This window comes from Perna viridis, chromosome 3 (assembly GCF_037379345.1).
Source record: "Perna viridis isolate PV_CMFRI_1.1 ecotype Kerala chromosome 3, ASM3737934v1, whole genome shotgun sequence".
Classification (NCBI taxonomy): Eukaryota; Metazoa; Mollusca; class Bivalvia; order Mytilida; family Mytilidae; genus Perna; species Perna viridis.
In genome coordinates this window covers 34,195,935-34,211,374 of record NC_142447.1, presented here as the reverse complement: position 1 = coordinate 34,211,374, position 15,440 = coordinate 34,195,935, and the positions used below count along the sequence as shown (strand labels likewise).

Genomic DNA, 15,440 nt, shown 5'->3' with positions numbered 1-15,440 from the left:
AAACATTACATAGGAACCAAAAAGTTGATGGGATAAAATTTACTAGTTGCCAATACAAAGGATCTGCTTTGTTTCAACATTGACAGTTTCTTTGGTATATGCATAAATAACATAAAAAATAATAAGTGTTTTTTAAGTAAAATAAAAGTAACAAGATAACATTCACAACACATTTCTTTTCAATTTTATTTCATATTTTTCATATTCATCTGTAATCTAGAATCAGAACAATACTTTCTTTTATATAAATAAATAAATCATAGAAAAATAAATTACAGGAGCAGTACATAAAATCAGTCACATAAAACATGAGCAGCAAATCACATGTGCACAATAAAAGTGGAAATTAGAAAATTGTTTTACCTTCCCAAACAGATACTACAAGTATTACACACCTTGTTAACAGGAACCCTCTACCTTCCCAAACAAATACTACAAGTATTACCCACCTTGTTAACAGGAACCCTCTACCTTCCCACACAGATACTACAAGTATTACCCACCTTGTTAACAGGAACCCTCTACCTTCCCAAACAGATACTACAACTAACAAGTATTACCCACCTTGTTAACAGGAACCCTCTACCTTCCCAGACATATACTACAAGTATTACCCACCTTGTTAACAGGAATCCTCTACCTTCCCAAACAGATACTACAAGTATTATCCACCTTGTTAACAGGAACTCTCTACCTTCCCAAACAGATACTACAAGTATTACCCACCTTGTTAACAGGAATCCTCTACCTTCCCAGACAGATACTACAAGTATTACCCACCTTGTTAACAGGAATCCTCTACCTTCCCAGATATATACTACAACTAACAAGTATTATCCACCTTGTTAACAGGAACTCTCTACCTTCCCAGACAGATACTACAAGTATTATCCACCTTGTTAACAGGAACCCTCTACCTTCCCAAACAGATACTACAAGTATTACCCACCTTGTTAACAGGAATCCTCTACCTTCCCAAACAGATACTACAACTAACAAGTATTACCCACCTTGTTAACAGGAACCCTCTACCTTCCCAGACATATACTACAACTAACAAGTATTACCCACCTTGTTAACAGGAACCCTCTACCTTCCCAGACATATACTACAACTAACAAGTATTACCCACCTTGTTAACAGGAATTCTCTACCTTCCCAGACAGATACTGCAAGTATTACCCACCTTGTTAACAGGAATCCTCTACCTTCCCAGATATATACTACAACTAACAAATATTACCCACCTTGTTAACAGGAACCCTCTACCTTCCCAGACATGTACTACAACTAACAAGTATTACCCACTTGGTTAACAGGAACCCTCTACCATCCCAGACAGATACTGCAAGTATTACCCACATTGTTAACAGGAACCCTCTACCTTCCCAGACAGATACTACAAGTATCACCCACTTTGTTTACAGGAACTCTCTACCTTCCCAGACAGATACTACTAGTATTACCCACTTTGTTTACAGGAATCCTCTACCTTCCCAGACAGATACTACAAGTATCACCCACTTTGTTTACAGGAAATCTCTACCTTCCCAGACAGATACTACAAGTATCACCCACTTTGTTTACAGGAACCCTCTACCTTCCCAGACAGATACTACAAGTATCACCCACTTTGTTTACAGGAACTCTCTACCTTCCCAGACAGATACTACAAGTATCACCCACTTTGTTTACAGGAACTCTCTACCTTCCCAGACAGATACTACAAGTATCACCCACTTTGTTTACAGGAACTCTCTACCTTCCCAGACAGATACTACAAGTATTAGCAACTTTGTTACCAGGAATGCTCTGCACCATTCCAAAGTGTTTGATGAGATTTTTGTTATTGTTGAATTCTAGCCATCATAGAAATTGACCTCAATTTGTACATTGTATTGAATATTCCATGTGACATCATTTTCAAGTATAATTGATTTACCAAACATTCTGAAATTCTGTGAACAAGCTCAGTAAGTGAATACACCCCATCCTTCTGCAAAGAGTCAAGTTGAATTATCTCTAACTGCAATGATCTGACATTCATTATTATCCTTCATGCACATCTACATGTATATTTGATTTCTAACCTTCCTAGAAAATTCAATTTAAATCCATTTAACGCTTCAGGAGGAGTTGGGCTTATGGGATTTTTAAATGTAACAAAAACCTTAAATTGGTTCATCTTACCTTATAGGGAAAAATCATCTGTCTTAGGCATGTTTTTATATCATGTCTATCTTCCTATATAACTAATAATTATCATAATGCACTTACAACATGTGTGAAGTTTGTAGATAGGTAAATCAATAATATGGACTAATGAACAGACAGACTGACAGATAGGATGATTCTTCTTTACCCAACAAACTTTGCTTGCAGGAGTATAATAACGTAAAATAAAAAAATGTAACCACTTATATGATGAATAAAATCATAATTTCAGGTTTGAATTGCATCACATGCATCAAACTTATAAAATTTTTCAGCATTGGCATTCAATATAGAAGTCAAACTTATAGGTGACTTGTTTAAACATGATGCAAGAAGTTCAACAACAACCATTAATTGACAGGGTTCAAAGTTTATATCCTCATCCCTATCCCTATTAAACAGCTCAATACTCTTCCTATGTACTCCTTTGAAATCAGGTCTGTTTTTTATTTTTGATATATAGTTCACCTTATATGCACTTGTGCAGTTAGTCAGATACGGAGAGTTACTCTGTAGAATTAGTTTGTCCAATGGGGCTGCCTTTAACACATTTTCCTGTCTTCCAAACCATAGCCCAGCTTGAGAAATGGAAACAAATTTGATGTTATTTTAATTAATGCAAAAAAATACAACCAGTACATACATAAATATCAATTTTTAGGTACAATGAAAGGTTGAATGTAAAAATGGTGGTATAGAACCTTGTGATACAATTTAAGAGCAATACATATATATAAATAATCTAAATAGATTAACAAGTAAGTTTCATAAAATATTTGTTGAAGTCCCTACTTGAACTCTTAAACAGTAGATGTTATTACCCAAAAAATCAATCAAAATATTCCTTTTGAGGTTTGGGACCTGATGGTACAATTTCATAGAGATCCAAACACTACACAAGTCATTGTCCAAACATCAAGAAGATGCTTGTTACTGGCTCCCATTTTGTCCTTATTCCAAACCAAACCCAGTCTTTCTTTTGAGGTATGGCAGCTTATGGTACAATTTAAGTGAGTTCCAAGCTACATGTATGCTATTTATTTTCTGGAAACTAAATTGTCTGTGGATGCCAGAAGACAACCATGCTGCTGCTGTGGCTGCAGACAGTGCCATACCATTATGGAACCAATTTTCTGAAGAATTGTATAAACATCAAACCCTTAATCCCAAACATCCTCTTTGGGTATATCTTATATAATTACTCAAGTTATCATGCAAAAAAAAAAGAAAAAAAAAAGTTGCTCAGGGTGACAACAACATAGACAACGAAAGCTTTATACAATTACATGTACATGTATTGTTTGTATTTATATAAAGTACCTAAAACTATACAAGAAATTCAAAGGCTGTCATCACATGATATATTGTATCACTGGTACATAAAAGAATTCATACTTACCAGATATTCCAAGGTAGTATCCATTTTTTATCCACTTGTCTACTCTGTCTGCTCGAACTGTTTCAAAACCAATATTTAAACAAGCTGATACACCTGGATATTTATCTAATACTTCTAACATAGCATCTACATTGTGGGAATTTACTAAAATGGGCTTCTTGTGTAGGTCAGCAAGTATTACCTATAAATAACAGTGTACATGTAATAAGATACAATAAATATTTGGCTTGAAAATGTTCAAACTTCTATTAAAACTTAAATTTGAAATTGGCCACAAGACATCAATCCAAATGATAAAAGCCTCACCAAAACCACAATACATTAAATGCTTCATGGGAAAGGTATGATAAGACTACAGAGGTGGAACCCCCATTTGATTTATATACCAGTACTGAAAAATAGGAAATTGCCACAAAACAGGAAGTTGACATTAAACAGTAACCAAAATTGCTTACAAAGTTTGCTCTGTCTATACAAAGCCATTCACCAAATTTGAAATCAATCCATCCATTGGGAGTTGAGATACTTGCAACAAAGTTAGGGTGGACAAAATAATGGACAGGGCGATTTCAATATACCAACAAATTTTTGCCGCAATCTCAATAGGAATATTCATCCATAGCAAATTATCTATTATCACAACATAAATTTAAACATAAATACAATTATAATTTGATCATTAGTATTTTTTTTTACCATCCTATTGTAGTTTTGAAACCTTTTATAAAATTTATGAATAACAACCAACTTATTTTATGTCATGAAAACCATATGCCTATAGGGTATGAAAACAGATAATGATAGTGTCATGCCATTATTATCTGCAATTTTTTCCTCATTACTAAGTGGTATGGTAAACAGCAAGTAGATAAGGCCAAACATAAAAATGTCTGTTTGATGTTCTAATACCCATGGATCAAAGTTGTGGGAAGGTAGGGAGGGGAAATTCTTTTTCAATTTTTTCAATCGTTTTTTTTCTCTTTTTTTTATTGTTCTCTGCAGTCTTTCATCCAACATATCTGTAATGATATTATCAGAAACTACCACCAAAAATGTCCCACCATTTGTAGGTTTGGGAACTGATTAATATCTTGATGACTACAAGCATAACTATTGATATATCAGTATATTTAGTTTTTATTGAAGACCGGAAAGCCACCTTGGGCTCCATATCGTAAATCACATTGTCATGTCTAAAATGTGACTGAGAACTCCATTATCTAACGATTTACTCCTATAAAAGCGTAGTAATCTGTTACAGAAAAATGAAATTGATGAATGGACTGAGGAACATACAAGGTGATTGAAAAGGGGTATTTCTTAGAGATCTATGCACTAATACAGAAGTCTATCAACTATAACAATAACGCCAGATCACAACATAAGGTATGTAAACCCCTTCCCCTTTGAGTCCATTGTGTGCTCTAAAAATGATGGCAAGTCCAGTGTAGGACCTAAATTTTGACCAAGTTGAGCATGCAATTCACAACTCTGCATCCAAGTCCAATTTAAGAAATCTCTTGTGTCTGGTACTGGTATGCCAGGGTACTGCGTAGCTTTAAATCCCATGTATAAAAAGGGGGGGTGGTTATTATTCAATTTTTTTATAATGTATAAAAAGCATAATTAGTAATGAATTCAAATTCAGTCAATTTTGTTATACATGTAAATACCATGTGTTCAAAAAGTTTTGTTTCAATTTCTTTGGTCTCCAGTATGTTTGATATTCCACACTCTCCAATAGCAACAATATATTTATTGCTGGTAGGTTTTTCTAGATGCAGACCCAATTTTGTATACCAAACTGATGGATCTTTTCTGTACTCAGCAGCATTATTACGACATATCCCTAAAATGTAAAAAAAAAATATGTCAAGATATGTAAAAAGTGCTGTCAAACTTTCCTGTCTGAAAATTAATTATAAAATGTTCCTCCTCAATAAATGTTTTCTTCCATATTAAAATCAATGACACCGCTTAGCTCTATAATCACACTTTAACCGTATCGCTTATCTGAACCCTGAAGCAATATCAAACAGTAGTCATTAAGTATATCTTAACGGATTATTACATTTTATCTTTTAAATCAAGTTCTTTGTTTAATGACATCAAATGCACACATTAGAAATTTACTAAAATTCAATAATACTAAATATGAGAATTAAATTTCAGGCTTATTACACTGGAATTTTAATGTTATCAAACATACATGGTCAAATGAAAAAATAACCAGCCTGTCTAGTTCAGATTTTAAAAAAAAATGACGAATACTGATATTTTTATAAGATAGAAACTTCTTAATTAAATTCAGTACCTGCAGTCATATAAAGGAACCCAGGATATGTTTGGCACCAAGAAATTTCTGCATCTAAAATATTGCCTGGATTCTTCATCTTCATTACCATTTTGTATACTCCTTTAAATAGTTATACAACACATGTAAATGCTTGTGACAATACTACAATGTAACTTCAGATACATGTATATCTTGTTATAAATGTACTACCAGTACAAAAATTAATGTGAGTTAACAAATTCTTGTTGAAGTGAAATTTTCAAAAGAAAGGTTGTTAAATTTCATATTAACACCTGAGCTTCTAATGACTCAGTTTACTCAAAAGGTTTCATGCAAGAGCATGTATCAAAGAGGCATTAGAAGCCATGTACCAGCTAAAATTGTACTTATCAATATTTGCAAGTCAAATTATACAACTGTCAGGTAGTTACAGAAACAAACATGATGACCTAAATACTTCTGCTCAACAAAATTACCCCTATCAGTAAATTCATAAAAACAGCCATTTACAGGAGAAAGTTTTTTTTTCACAGTCATGAAACAAAATCTTCACTGACATTGTAATTCCAGAAAGGCACAATCATTATATAAGGAAACTTAAACCATTTGTAGCATGTCATTTCATATTTATCTTTAAAACAAGAGGCTCCCAAGAGCCTGCATCGCTCACCTGGTTGAATTTTGCCTTTCAAAGGCAATATATTTAACAAGATGTTGCCTAACAATTTTGACTCGGGACTTAAAATAAGGATCATTTCAACAATTGAAAGTTTCTTTCAATGTATCATAGTTTTCAAGATACTGACTGAAAACTGTAAAAAAAAAAAGTCATTTTTCCCCTTTCAAGGGCAATAACTCTTACAAGGCATCATCTGACAACTTTTATCCCTGAAGACTTTTGTAGTCCTAATAATAAGGATCATTTCAGCTATTGAAAGAATATGGCTAAACCTAATGGTTTTAGAGATATATGCAAAAAACTACTGTCTGACCCCTATGTTCTATTTTTAGTAACTGTGGCAATGTTTTTTGATGAATCAAAAATCCCAACATCAGTTCTATGCAGGATGCTCCAAGGAACACTCATATCAAGTTTGATTTTAATTAGTCCAGTAGTTTCAGAGGAGAAGAGTTTTATATAATTTTTGTATATTTTGTATAATAGGCTTCTGGAACAGGATTATGTTGCTACAAGATTGAAGTCATCACTACAGATGTTTTATGGTGGTCATCGTGAACTCGTGGATCGTTATGGTGTATCCATCTGCACCATGAAAACTGATTTATTCAACAGGTCATAGTTTTCCTTTCCTCGTTTGTCTACCCTGAATTTGACTTTTTATGAACAACTTGCTGGGTGTTTCTAGAAAAGCAGAGGACGCTTACTCTACCGGTGCACCTGGTCCATGCTCCCAGTTTTTAGTGGAGTCCGAGTTGCTCATTTGCTTTTGTTACTTTGTATGTATGATTTTAGTTACTTTATGTTCTTTGTTGTGTATGTCTGTTTTCCATGTCTGGTCTTCGTCCTTGGATTACATACTTTTGGTGACCGCTATAATCTTGGTTCCCTTGATACTCTTGTTAACGACGACGACGGACACCAAGTGATGGCAATAGCTCACATGGCCTTTGGCTAGGTAAGCTAAGAATCATAGTTCAAAAAGTGTGATAAATTGTGAAGCTAAAACCTTGTGATCAATACTAGCACTTAAATAACACATACTTATTCATTTTGCAGTACTGTTTGCTTCCAATGTTTTGTTTCTAGTTAATATTTGCAACTTGTAAATATTTAATTTTTGCATGAATCAGTGACAAAACCCTGTACTGATGTAAGGAATTTGTCTATCCCATTTAATAGGGTCTCCCATTAAAATTACATTACTGGTAATCAATTATCAAAGACCACAAAAAGCAGTTGAATTATTATGATTAGGCAGAAGCTGCAATGATTAGGAAGATCTAACCTGATGCTGCAGCTGCCTCTACTACATCTGCTACTCTATCAGTATACTGAACAAAATTTCCACCATCCACTAAATAGTATCCATGATTGGTTGTTATGCTATGAAGGATGTCATCATAAGATTGGAACCGTCCTTTCATTCCAACGTGTGACCAGCTTTCAGATGATAACCAAGTTACTTGCTTTTTTAGATTTATTTTTCTGTTCTTTATCTCTTTCACTTTAATGACATTTCCTCTGTATTCACTACAATATTAAATATATGAATGCACATCAAGCTATTTATCAGCAAGTTAGTGAATGGTCATGTAAAAATTTGATCAATAAGGTATCTGATTGGCAGTTAAAAGTGGTGGCTGTCATTCAAATTCAATTTAGAAGCTGTTCTTAATGAGGACAGTATAACCAATCAGATCATACAATAATTTCATACACACATGATCTTGGGACAACTTCTGAATTGAAGAGAATTCTAAATAATTTTCCACTGTTTTTATCTACAAAGTTTATAACAAAGTTTGGATGTTTGTATTTTATGGTACATGTACATACATTGTACATGGATAATACTTATAATTGCATGTATTTGTGCAAGTAATTACTGTATATGGCAATTGGTCTGCCCTAACATATATCAAATTTTATGAAAAAGAATTGTAACTGTAAAATTAAGATTTGAAAATCTTGAAAGAAAATAAAAATCAGGTCTGCAATGAAAAGTTGATACCAACCTGTTATGTTTGTTAAGAATGCCTGAATGTTGGAGGCAATATCGAGGACATACGGCTACTGCCAACCCAGCACATTGTCCTTTCTTGTCAGCTGCCACTGAGAACTTCATCAGTCTTTTTACAAAAACAAATTCCTTCAGTTCCAGACATTTTACCAGATCTTTTGCTGTAGTACATTTTGGCAAATTTTCTTTAAAAAAATGTTTAGGTTGTAAGGTAAAGCATGTTTGTAATTACAAACAAATGTTAACACTTTACATAGAACCGAATCTAAAATGCATATGAGAGACTGAAAGTTTAAAGGCTAGATTTACTAACACAAGTTTAAAGGTTAGATTTACTAACACAAGTTTAAAGATTAGATTTACTAACACAAGTTCAAAGGCTAGATTTACTAACACAAGTTCAAAGGCTAGATTTACTAACACAAGTTTAAAGGTTAGATTTACTAACACAAGTTTAAAGGCTAGATTTACTAACACAAGTTTAAAGGTTAGATTTACTAACACAAGTTTAAAGGCTAGATTTACTAACACAAGTTTAAAGGCTAGATTTACTAACACAAGTTCAAAGGCTAGATTTACTAACACAAGTTTAAAGGTTAGATTTACTAACACAAGTTTAAAGGTTAGATTTACTAACACAAGTTCAAAGGTTAGATTTAGTAACACAAGTTTTAGGATTTGTCATTTAAGTTTAGTCCTTTTGAGAGATTTTTATCTTCCTTTTTTTAGTCCTTTTTGCATATTTTATAATTCAACTAACTGACTTTTGGTATTTGTAAGGTGTTATCAGTTTGGTGCAACACATGTAATAAAACTATGTTTCTGATGAAGGCACTCGTTAAACTCTTAAGTAAAGTATGGATTTTTCAAATAAAGCTAACATGGTACAAGTCACAAACCCCTTTATCCCAGCTATCCTTCTTGTCGTATAATTTTATAGATATCATTTCACTTTTAATCAAATTATCTTTATTTATACACTTATACTAAAGTTATTGTCTGGAAACCAAAATGACCACAAATGCCAGATGTCAATGACAGTATAATACCATTATATGACTGCAAATATTTTGCAATTGTATAAAATAAACTAAACCTGGGGCCATTTGCCTCGAATCTGTTTGTCCTATCTTTACATTTGAAGATTTGTAAGGTATTAATTTATTGAAATGACACTTGCAAACAGAGTTTCTCATGCCATATCTAAATGTGTATTTGCTACTATAAAATCAAGATTGATAACAATGAAAATTCAAATAACTATATTCAGTGTGAAATAAAGTGATAGCCTTGAAAGCACTGCGATGCTGATTTCAGTCTGACAGGAAGTTAAGTCATGTGGAACTTTCATATAGAGCTAGATAATTCCTTATCTTTTTTGCTAAAACGTGTTTATTATATGGTCTTCAGTTATTACAGGTACTTAAATTCAGATACTTTTTATCATTTGGATCAAAGATCAGAATTGATATAGCAGTCGCAGAGCCTTTAGATTTGTAAAGCCTGTTAGCATCTGAAATTATCTTACACTGCTGCAGGAAAATAGTTCCAGTGGAATTCCCCATTAAGGTTTAAATGCAGGTAGTCAGGTTCACTTTCTAGGTATTTCTAATAATACATTATATTTAATTCTATGCTATTTATGCCAATAAACAAAGGCAATAAACAGCTTTTACTGCAAAACTTAATATTTAATATATAATAACAATCCAATTAAAAAAAGTTACCTCTAAACTCAGCAGTACCTGTATATACCTATGCATTTACCCGAATAAACCAATCGTTCATTATATTTAAGTTGCCTGCAATTGCAATATTCTTAGACGCATAATAAACCATTTGATGTTTAGCTAGAAGTGAAAACCCTTCAAGATTATAAATAGTCATTGTTCGACCATAGAAATGAAAAAGAGCAATGCTGAGTGCCAAATTTAAGAGCGGTCTTCAGATATTTCATGCAGGGCCAGGCGGATCCATATATTGACAAAAAGGGGCAGTGGTTCCCATCAAGAAACTAATATAAAGAAGGAGGCTCCCAGCTAATATTTTGCCACTCATTTTTGCAAAATTTTAACAAAAGGGTAACATAATCCTAAAATCATCCTGATCTATTACCCACTGTATTGTGTACTGTAAAACAGTTACAGCTTCATGACATCGGAAGCCCAAAAATGACAAGTAAAAATGAAACTTTGCTTATAGACGATGGCATGGGAATTTTGATAATGGATTTCTAAGAAATGGTGTCAGTCTGTGGTCTGGTGATATTGCTTTTTGTAATAATAATTCTATTTGGTTATTTGGCCATGTGTTATAATGATAGAGCCGTAGGTGCTTCAGGGCCTTAAAAGTGCAAGGCGAGTGTTTCCTGCACAAGACATACTTGTGGAAATTTTATTCTAAGACTTTGACGTTTACATTAATGTACGTGTCTCTTGAATTAGGTGCCCAGAAACTAAGCACTTTTACACGACACACTGCTGTCTATGCAGTTACTTGTAGGATTTGAGCTATATATGTAGCTTATCAACTGAGAAGTGTAGCTAGTTGAGAGGGACATGTATCTAAGGACATGCTTTATTTAAATGATTGTGGCTTAAGTTTGAATGATGCGACAAACAGTTTTGACTTGGAGATCTTTAAATTGAACTTTGACTTGAAAATTTAGAAACTGGGAAAGGCCAACTACTAGTTTGTAGTTCAATTATGCAGTATGTTGGACGTTTTGTGTTCCTAGTAATTCATATCTAGGCGTTCCATGTAAACCAACATCGAACCTGAATATTTCGCAAACTGGCGCACTGTATGCTACGATGTATTGAAAACTTTGTTGTGTGTTTATTAAATGTCCTTCGTAATCAGAATGGTGAATTTGAAAATTATTCATTGAGTTCATTTTTGGCTAACATTTGAATATTAGCCTAAAGATGATCAAAACTGCCAATATAAGACAAAAAACAAAAAAACAAAAGTGCGCCAATACAGGCTTTAGTTGTCCAATGCATCTTTTACCCATCCAATATGGGATGTAGTCGTCCAATACAGCTTTTACTTGTCCAATATGTCATATTGACCTGGTAAAGATCAATATTAGCCTAAGCCAATATGACGTATTGGGCTAGATAGTCAATAAAGGTACAACTGCGTAAGGTTTTCTATATTAGCTCAGTTATTGGTCCTTGGCTAGTCGTATTGGACGATGTCTACGCTTCGGTCCAATATGACTAGCCTCGGACCAATAACTAAGCCAATATGGAAAACCTTACAAGCACAATAATACTATAATATCAACCATTTACAACAATAAGCTTGTGTTTAGATAAATATGTTTGAATTTGATCCCCATACTTTCCTTTTATCGCTGCTTTTATCCCATATTTTGGCAATTTGACGATTATTTGAAGATTAAAAATTCAAACGTTCGATAAAAATTCAAACTTTCGATATAAATTGATAGATAAATGTTAGAATATGAATTTAATTTTGAATGCATAGAGATTTTCAGGATGTACAGTAAATCACGATGGCGAACTTATACACATGCAAAGTGTGTTAAAATGTGTAGAAATTCGTCTAAAAATTCCCCTCAAGAAACTTACGTCAAAGCTAAACACTACATCTTTATCTATTGAAGCTATGAAATGTAATTAAAATACCCGCTACATTTATGTTTCAAATACATACATGTTATTTGTTTGGAACTCCTTTCACATCTTTCAAAAACTTACTGTCGGTTGTGGTAAAACCAGGCATTCTTTGCAAAACCCAAAACTGACCAAAAAAAATTTTTTAAATTTGAAATATCTTTTGCCAGCCATTAGAGATGAAAATATCATAAATAAAAATTAACAAAGGTGGCAAATGGCATGAATCCACATTATTTAAGATGGAACCTACCAAATGCTTTGGTCTTACATAAGGCTAATGCCTTCCTCATATTAAAAGGAATATGAAATGTTGAGTTGATTTGAATATGTTAGTAAACACCCCTTGGTCTGTTCATGATGATGTATGATCTGCCATGGTCATTTCGGCCATAGTTATCTTGGTCACAGTATATTTCGTCCATACATTTTTAAAATATTGTATACAGTTACAAATATTACATAAATTTGTATTTAACTTAAAAAAAAGATGGATGACTGTGGTAAACTTATAAACAAAATAATAATTGATTTCAAAAAGAGTATTTACACAAGTAGAAAAAAAAGAAGAATAAACAATTGGTAAACATAAACAAATAATTAAATAAATGTTAAAAACCACTGAAGGAAAAAACACCAGTTTATGTTTAAAAAGTTTAAACAACAAAGATAATTTATAAAACAACTTGAACAATTACCCAAGCCATGAACTCAAGCTGAAAGTGTGGCAAGATTAGAAAATTGCTATTACTTTATAAGGACTCCTATACTTTCATAACTATTTACAGTATACCTGAATTACAAATATTTTTGCTCTTTGCAGTTTTTATTCCACACTGTATGACTGATTATGTGTAACATTTCTTGTTTTGTAAATGCTAAAGCTGTTCATGCCGATGCAATACAGTTTCTTCTTCTTTATAATTTCACCTTAGAATGATCTTTTTAAGTTTCTTTCATGTACCATAAAAACGATTCCTAAATGCTGATCCATTATTCACCATGTTGTTTGGTTGTGTTACATGCAAACAGCATGTCCGAACATAGGCAACATGCACTGCAGTTTGACTGTGAAAAATGGCAGCATAACAAATTTCCTGATGATCAACCATAAATCGACCATCTAAAGCGGAAGGTACTAAAACTTCAAACGGTATTAAAAAAAGTATGCCCTCTGTTGCATTAAATCAGGAATTAAAGACGACAGAAAAATAAACTACAACACATTTTTTTTTGTAAAAAAACTTTAAGCAAAGATTGTATTAAGAAAACTGTGTAAATTTATTTGAATTATTGATAACTGGAATCTCTGTAATGTGCTTTTAAAAAATTCCACAATGTTCAGCATACATTTATGTATAAAAGCAGGGAGTGTATATCAAATATAAAGTCCCTGATAAAAGGTACAGTTTATTTCTAAGTTATTTCATATCTAAATTTTATCTTTGTTACTTTAAAGAATGTGACTTTTGCAAAAACATTATTAGTTTTTTTTAATGAATGTTGTCATTTGTAGTTTCTAGCATATAACTATAATTCAATTTAATTACAGCTCAATGTCTCTAGTGCATAAATGATAATTAATCATTAATCAAGTAGGTAATTTGATTATAGAGCCTTTTAATTATCATGCCATGTGCAATTACCTGTTTATTCAATTAAAATCACATCAGATAATTATCTACCAACATCATAATGTAAAAATTGGAAGGCAAGTTTCCTTGAACTATGAGGACTTTCAATCATTTCGCCTAAAGCTGCTTGCATGAAACAATTATATTACTTTCAAAAAATACCTTTCTAGATTGCACATGATTATAACTGTGACCATTGTCCTTTATGTAACTGTGTGAATGTAGAAGACAGTGAGAATTTTCTTCTAATGTGTGCATCTCTCGAGCGAATAAAACCATTTTTCAATATAAATCTTTTGAAGAGTTTTAACTTATATGGAGCTGTTACCCAATGCAAAAGTTGTCTTTTTAGTTGATGACATTGGTTATACTTTCAATGACGAAATTTTGTCTTTTTATCAAATTTACGGGGGTTAAAGATGTATTAATTATGATCTGACACAACATTCAAATACAAAAAGAACCAAGTCTTATCCATTTCAGCATTATATACCTGTCCATTGCTACATCTTTATGTAGATATTTTTATGACTCAAATCATTCATAGGCAGATATTTGCAGTTTGTATGTCATTGGCACTTATGTTATGTTATTCAAATATTTTCTTTCACTTTGAACATCTATATTTAAGGCAAAACAATATTTTTTTACTCCAATAAGACTATTTTCCAACAAAAGAAGCATACATTGAATATAATTAATATATTAAATGATCAATCAAATGCAACTTTTTTTAACAAATTAAATTACTTAATTGATTGCATAATGAAAACCATGGCCGATAAGTACAATGGCCAAAATGTTTTACCGCTGAGATGACTAGAAAGTGTATGATCCACAGCTGCAGGCCCCTGTTCTTCATTTTGAAAAAAATCAGAATTTATAATAGCACCAGATTGAGAATACACTGGAAATAGGTTAAACCACTATACGTTGAATACTCACCTATGATGACAACTGACTGACAATTTACTCTAGAGGTTAAAGTAACTGATTCTGAATGAACTTGTGTTTGAATGTATAAACTTGGGATCAACTTTTTCAGTACAGTTCGATAAAACTGCTTGACCATCCAAAACTTGTTCTCATAAAGATAGAATAGTCCTATCATCAAAAGTGCTCCAAGAAAACCAACGACTCCTGCCGTAATGACATTTGAAAGGGAGTCATTCTGTACTTCCATTTCACAGATTAGTTAATGTCATAGGATAAAATCAGGCAAAGACTTATGGTATTTATAGGGAAATGGATTTGTTTGGGCTTGCTTACCGTCGATTGTGAAACAGGAAACTTATTGCGTATGTTTAAAATTAAAGTCGATGTCGGTTTTACCGGATAAAAACCCGGAACAAAATGAAGAACGGTGGTACTTAAATAAAACATGTATAAACAAAGCCTAACATACAATTGTATATATTACTTGAAATCTAATAGGGGTATAGGTAACTAAGGTAATATTTTAAGTTGAGACTGGATAGGCCATGTTACGGCAGAGACATATAATACACATTATATTTATGTCTCTAGTTACAGTAAATTTACCGGATGAGA

At 32.7% G+C, this 15,440-nt stretch overlaps 1 protein-coding gene across 4 annotated transcripts; it reads right to left on the bottom strand.

Annotated features, from left to right (window-relative positions):
* Nucleotides 1-172: 172 nt before the first annotated feature.
* LOC148621973 (deoxyribonuclease TATDN1-like) lies at nt 173-15,215 on the bottom strand. Of its 4 annotated transcripts, none has more exons than XR_015920523.1 (8): nt 14,835-15,168; nt 8,607-8,796; nt 7,877-8,121; nt 5,928-6,029; nt 5,287-5,462; nt 3,614-3,794; nt 1,033-2,792; nt 173-748 (listed from the first exon to the last, which is right to left on the bottom strand). XR_015920523.1 is itself a non-coding variant. In XM_088571405.1 (7 exons), the coding sequence occupies exons 2-7, from the start codon at nt 8,714-8,716 to the stop codon at nt 2,443-2,445; spliced, it is 1,164 nt and encodes a 387-aa protein (XP_088427531.1). In that variant the 5' UTR covers nt 8,717-8,796; nt 15,159-15,215; the 3' UTR covers nt 173-2,442. The 4 variants fall into 4 exon arrangements, 2 of the variants coding, with proteins under 2 accessions (XP_088427531.1, XP_088427530.1); XR_015920524.1 differs by having other exon boundaries at nt 173-1,208; nt 1,270-2,792; XM_088571405.1 differs by having other exon boundaries at nt 173-2,792; nt 15,159-15,215.
* Between the last annotated feature and the right edge of the window lie 225 nt (nt 15,216-15,440).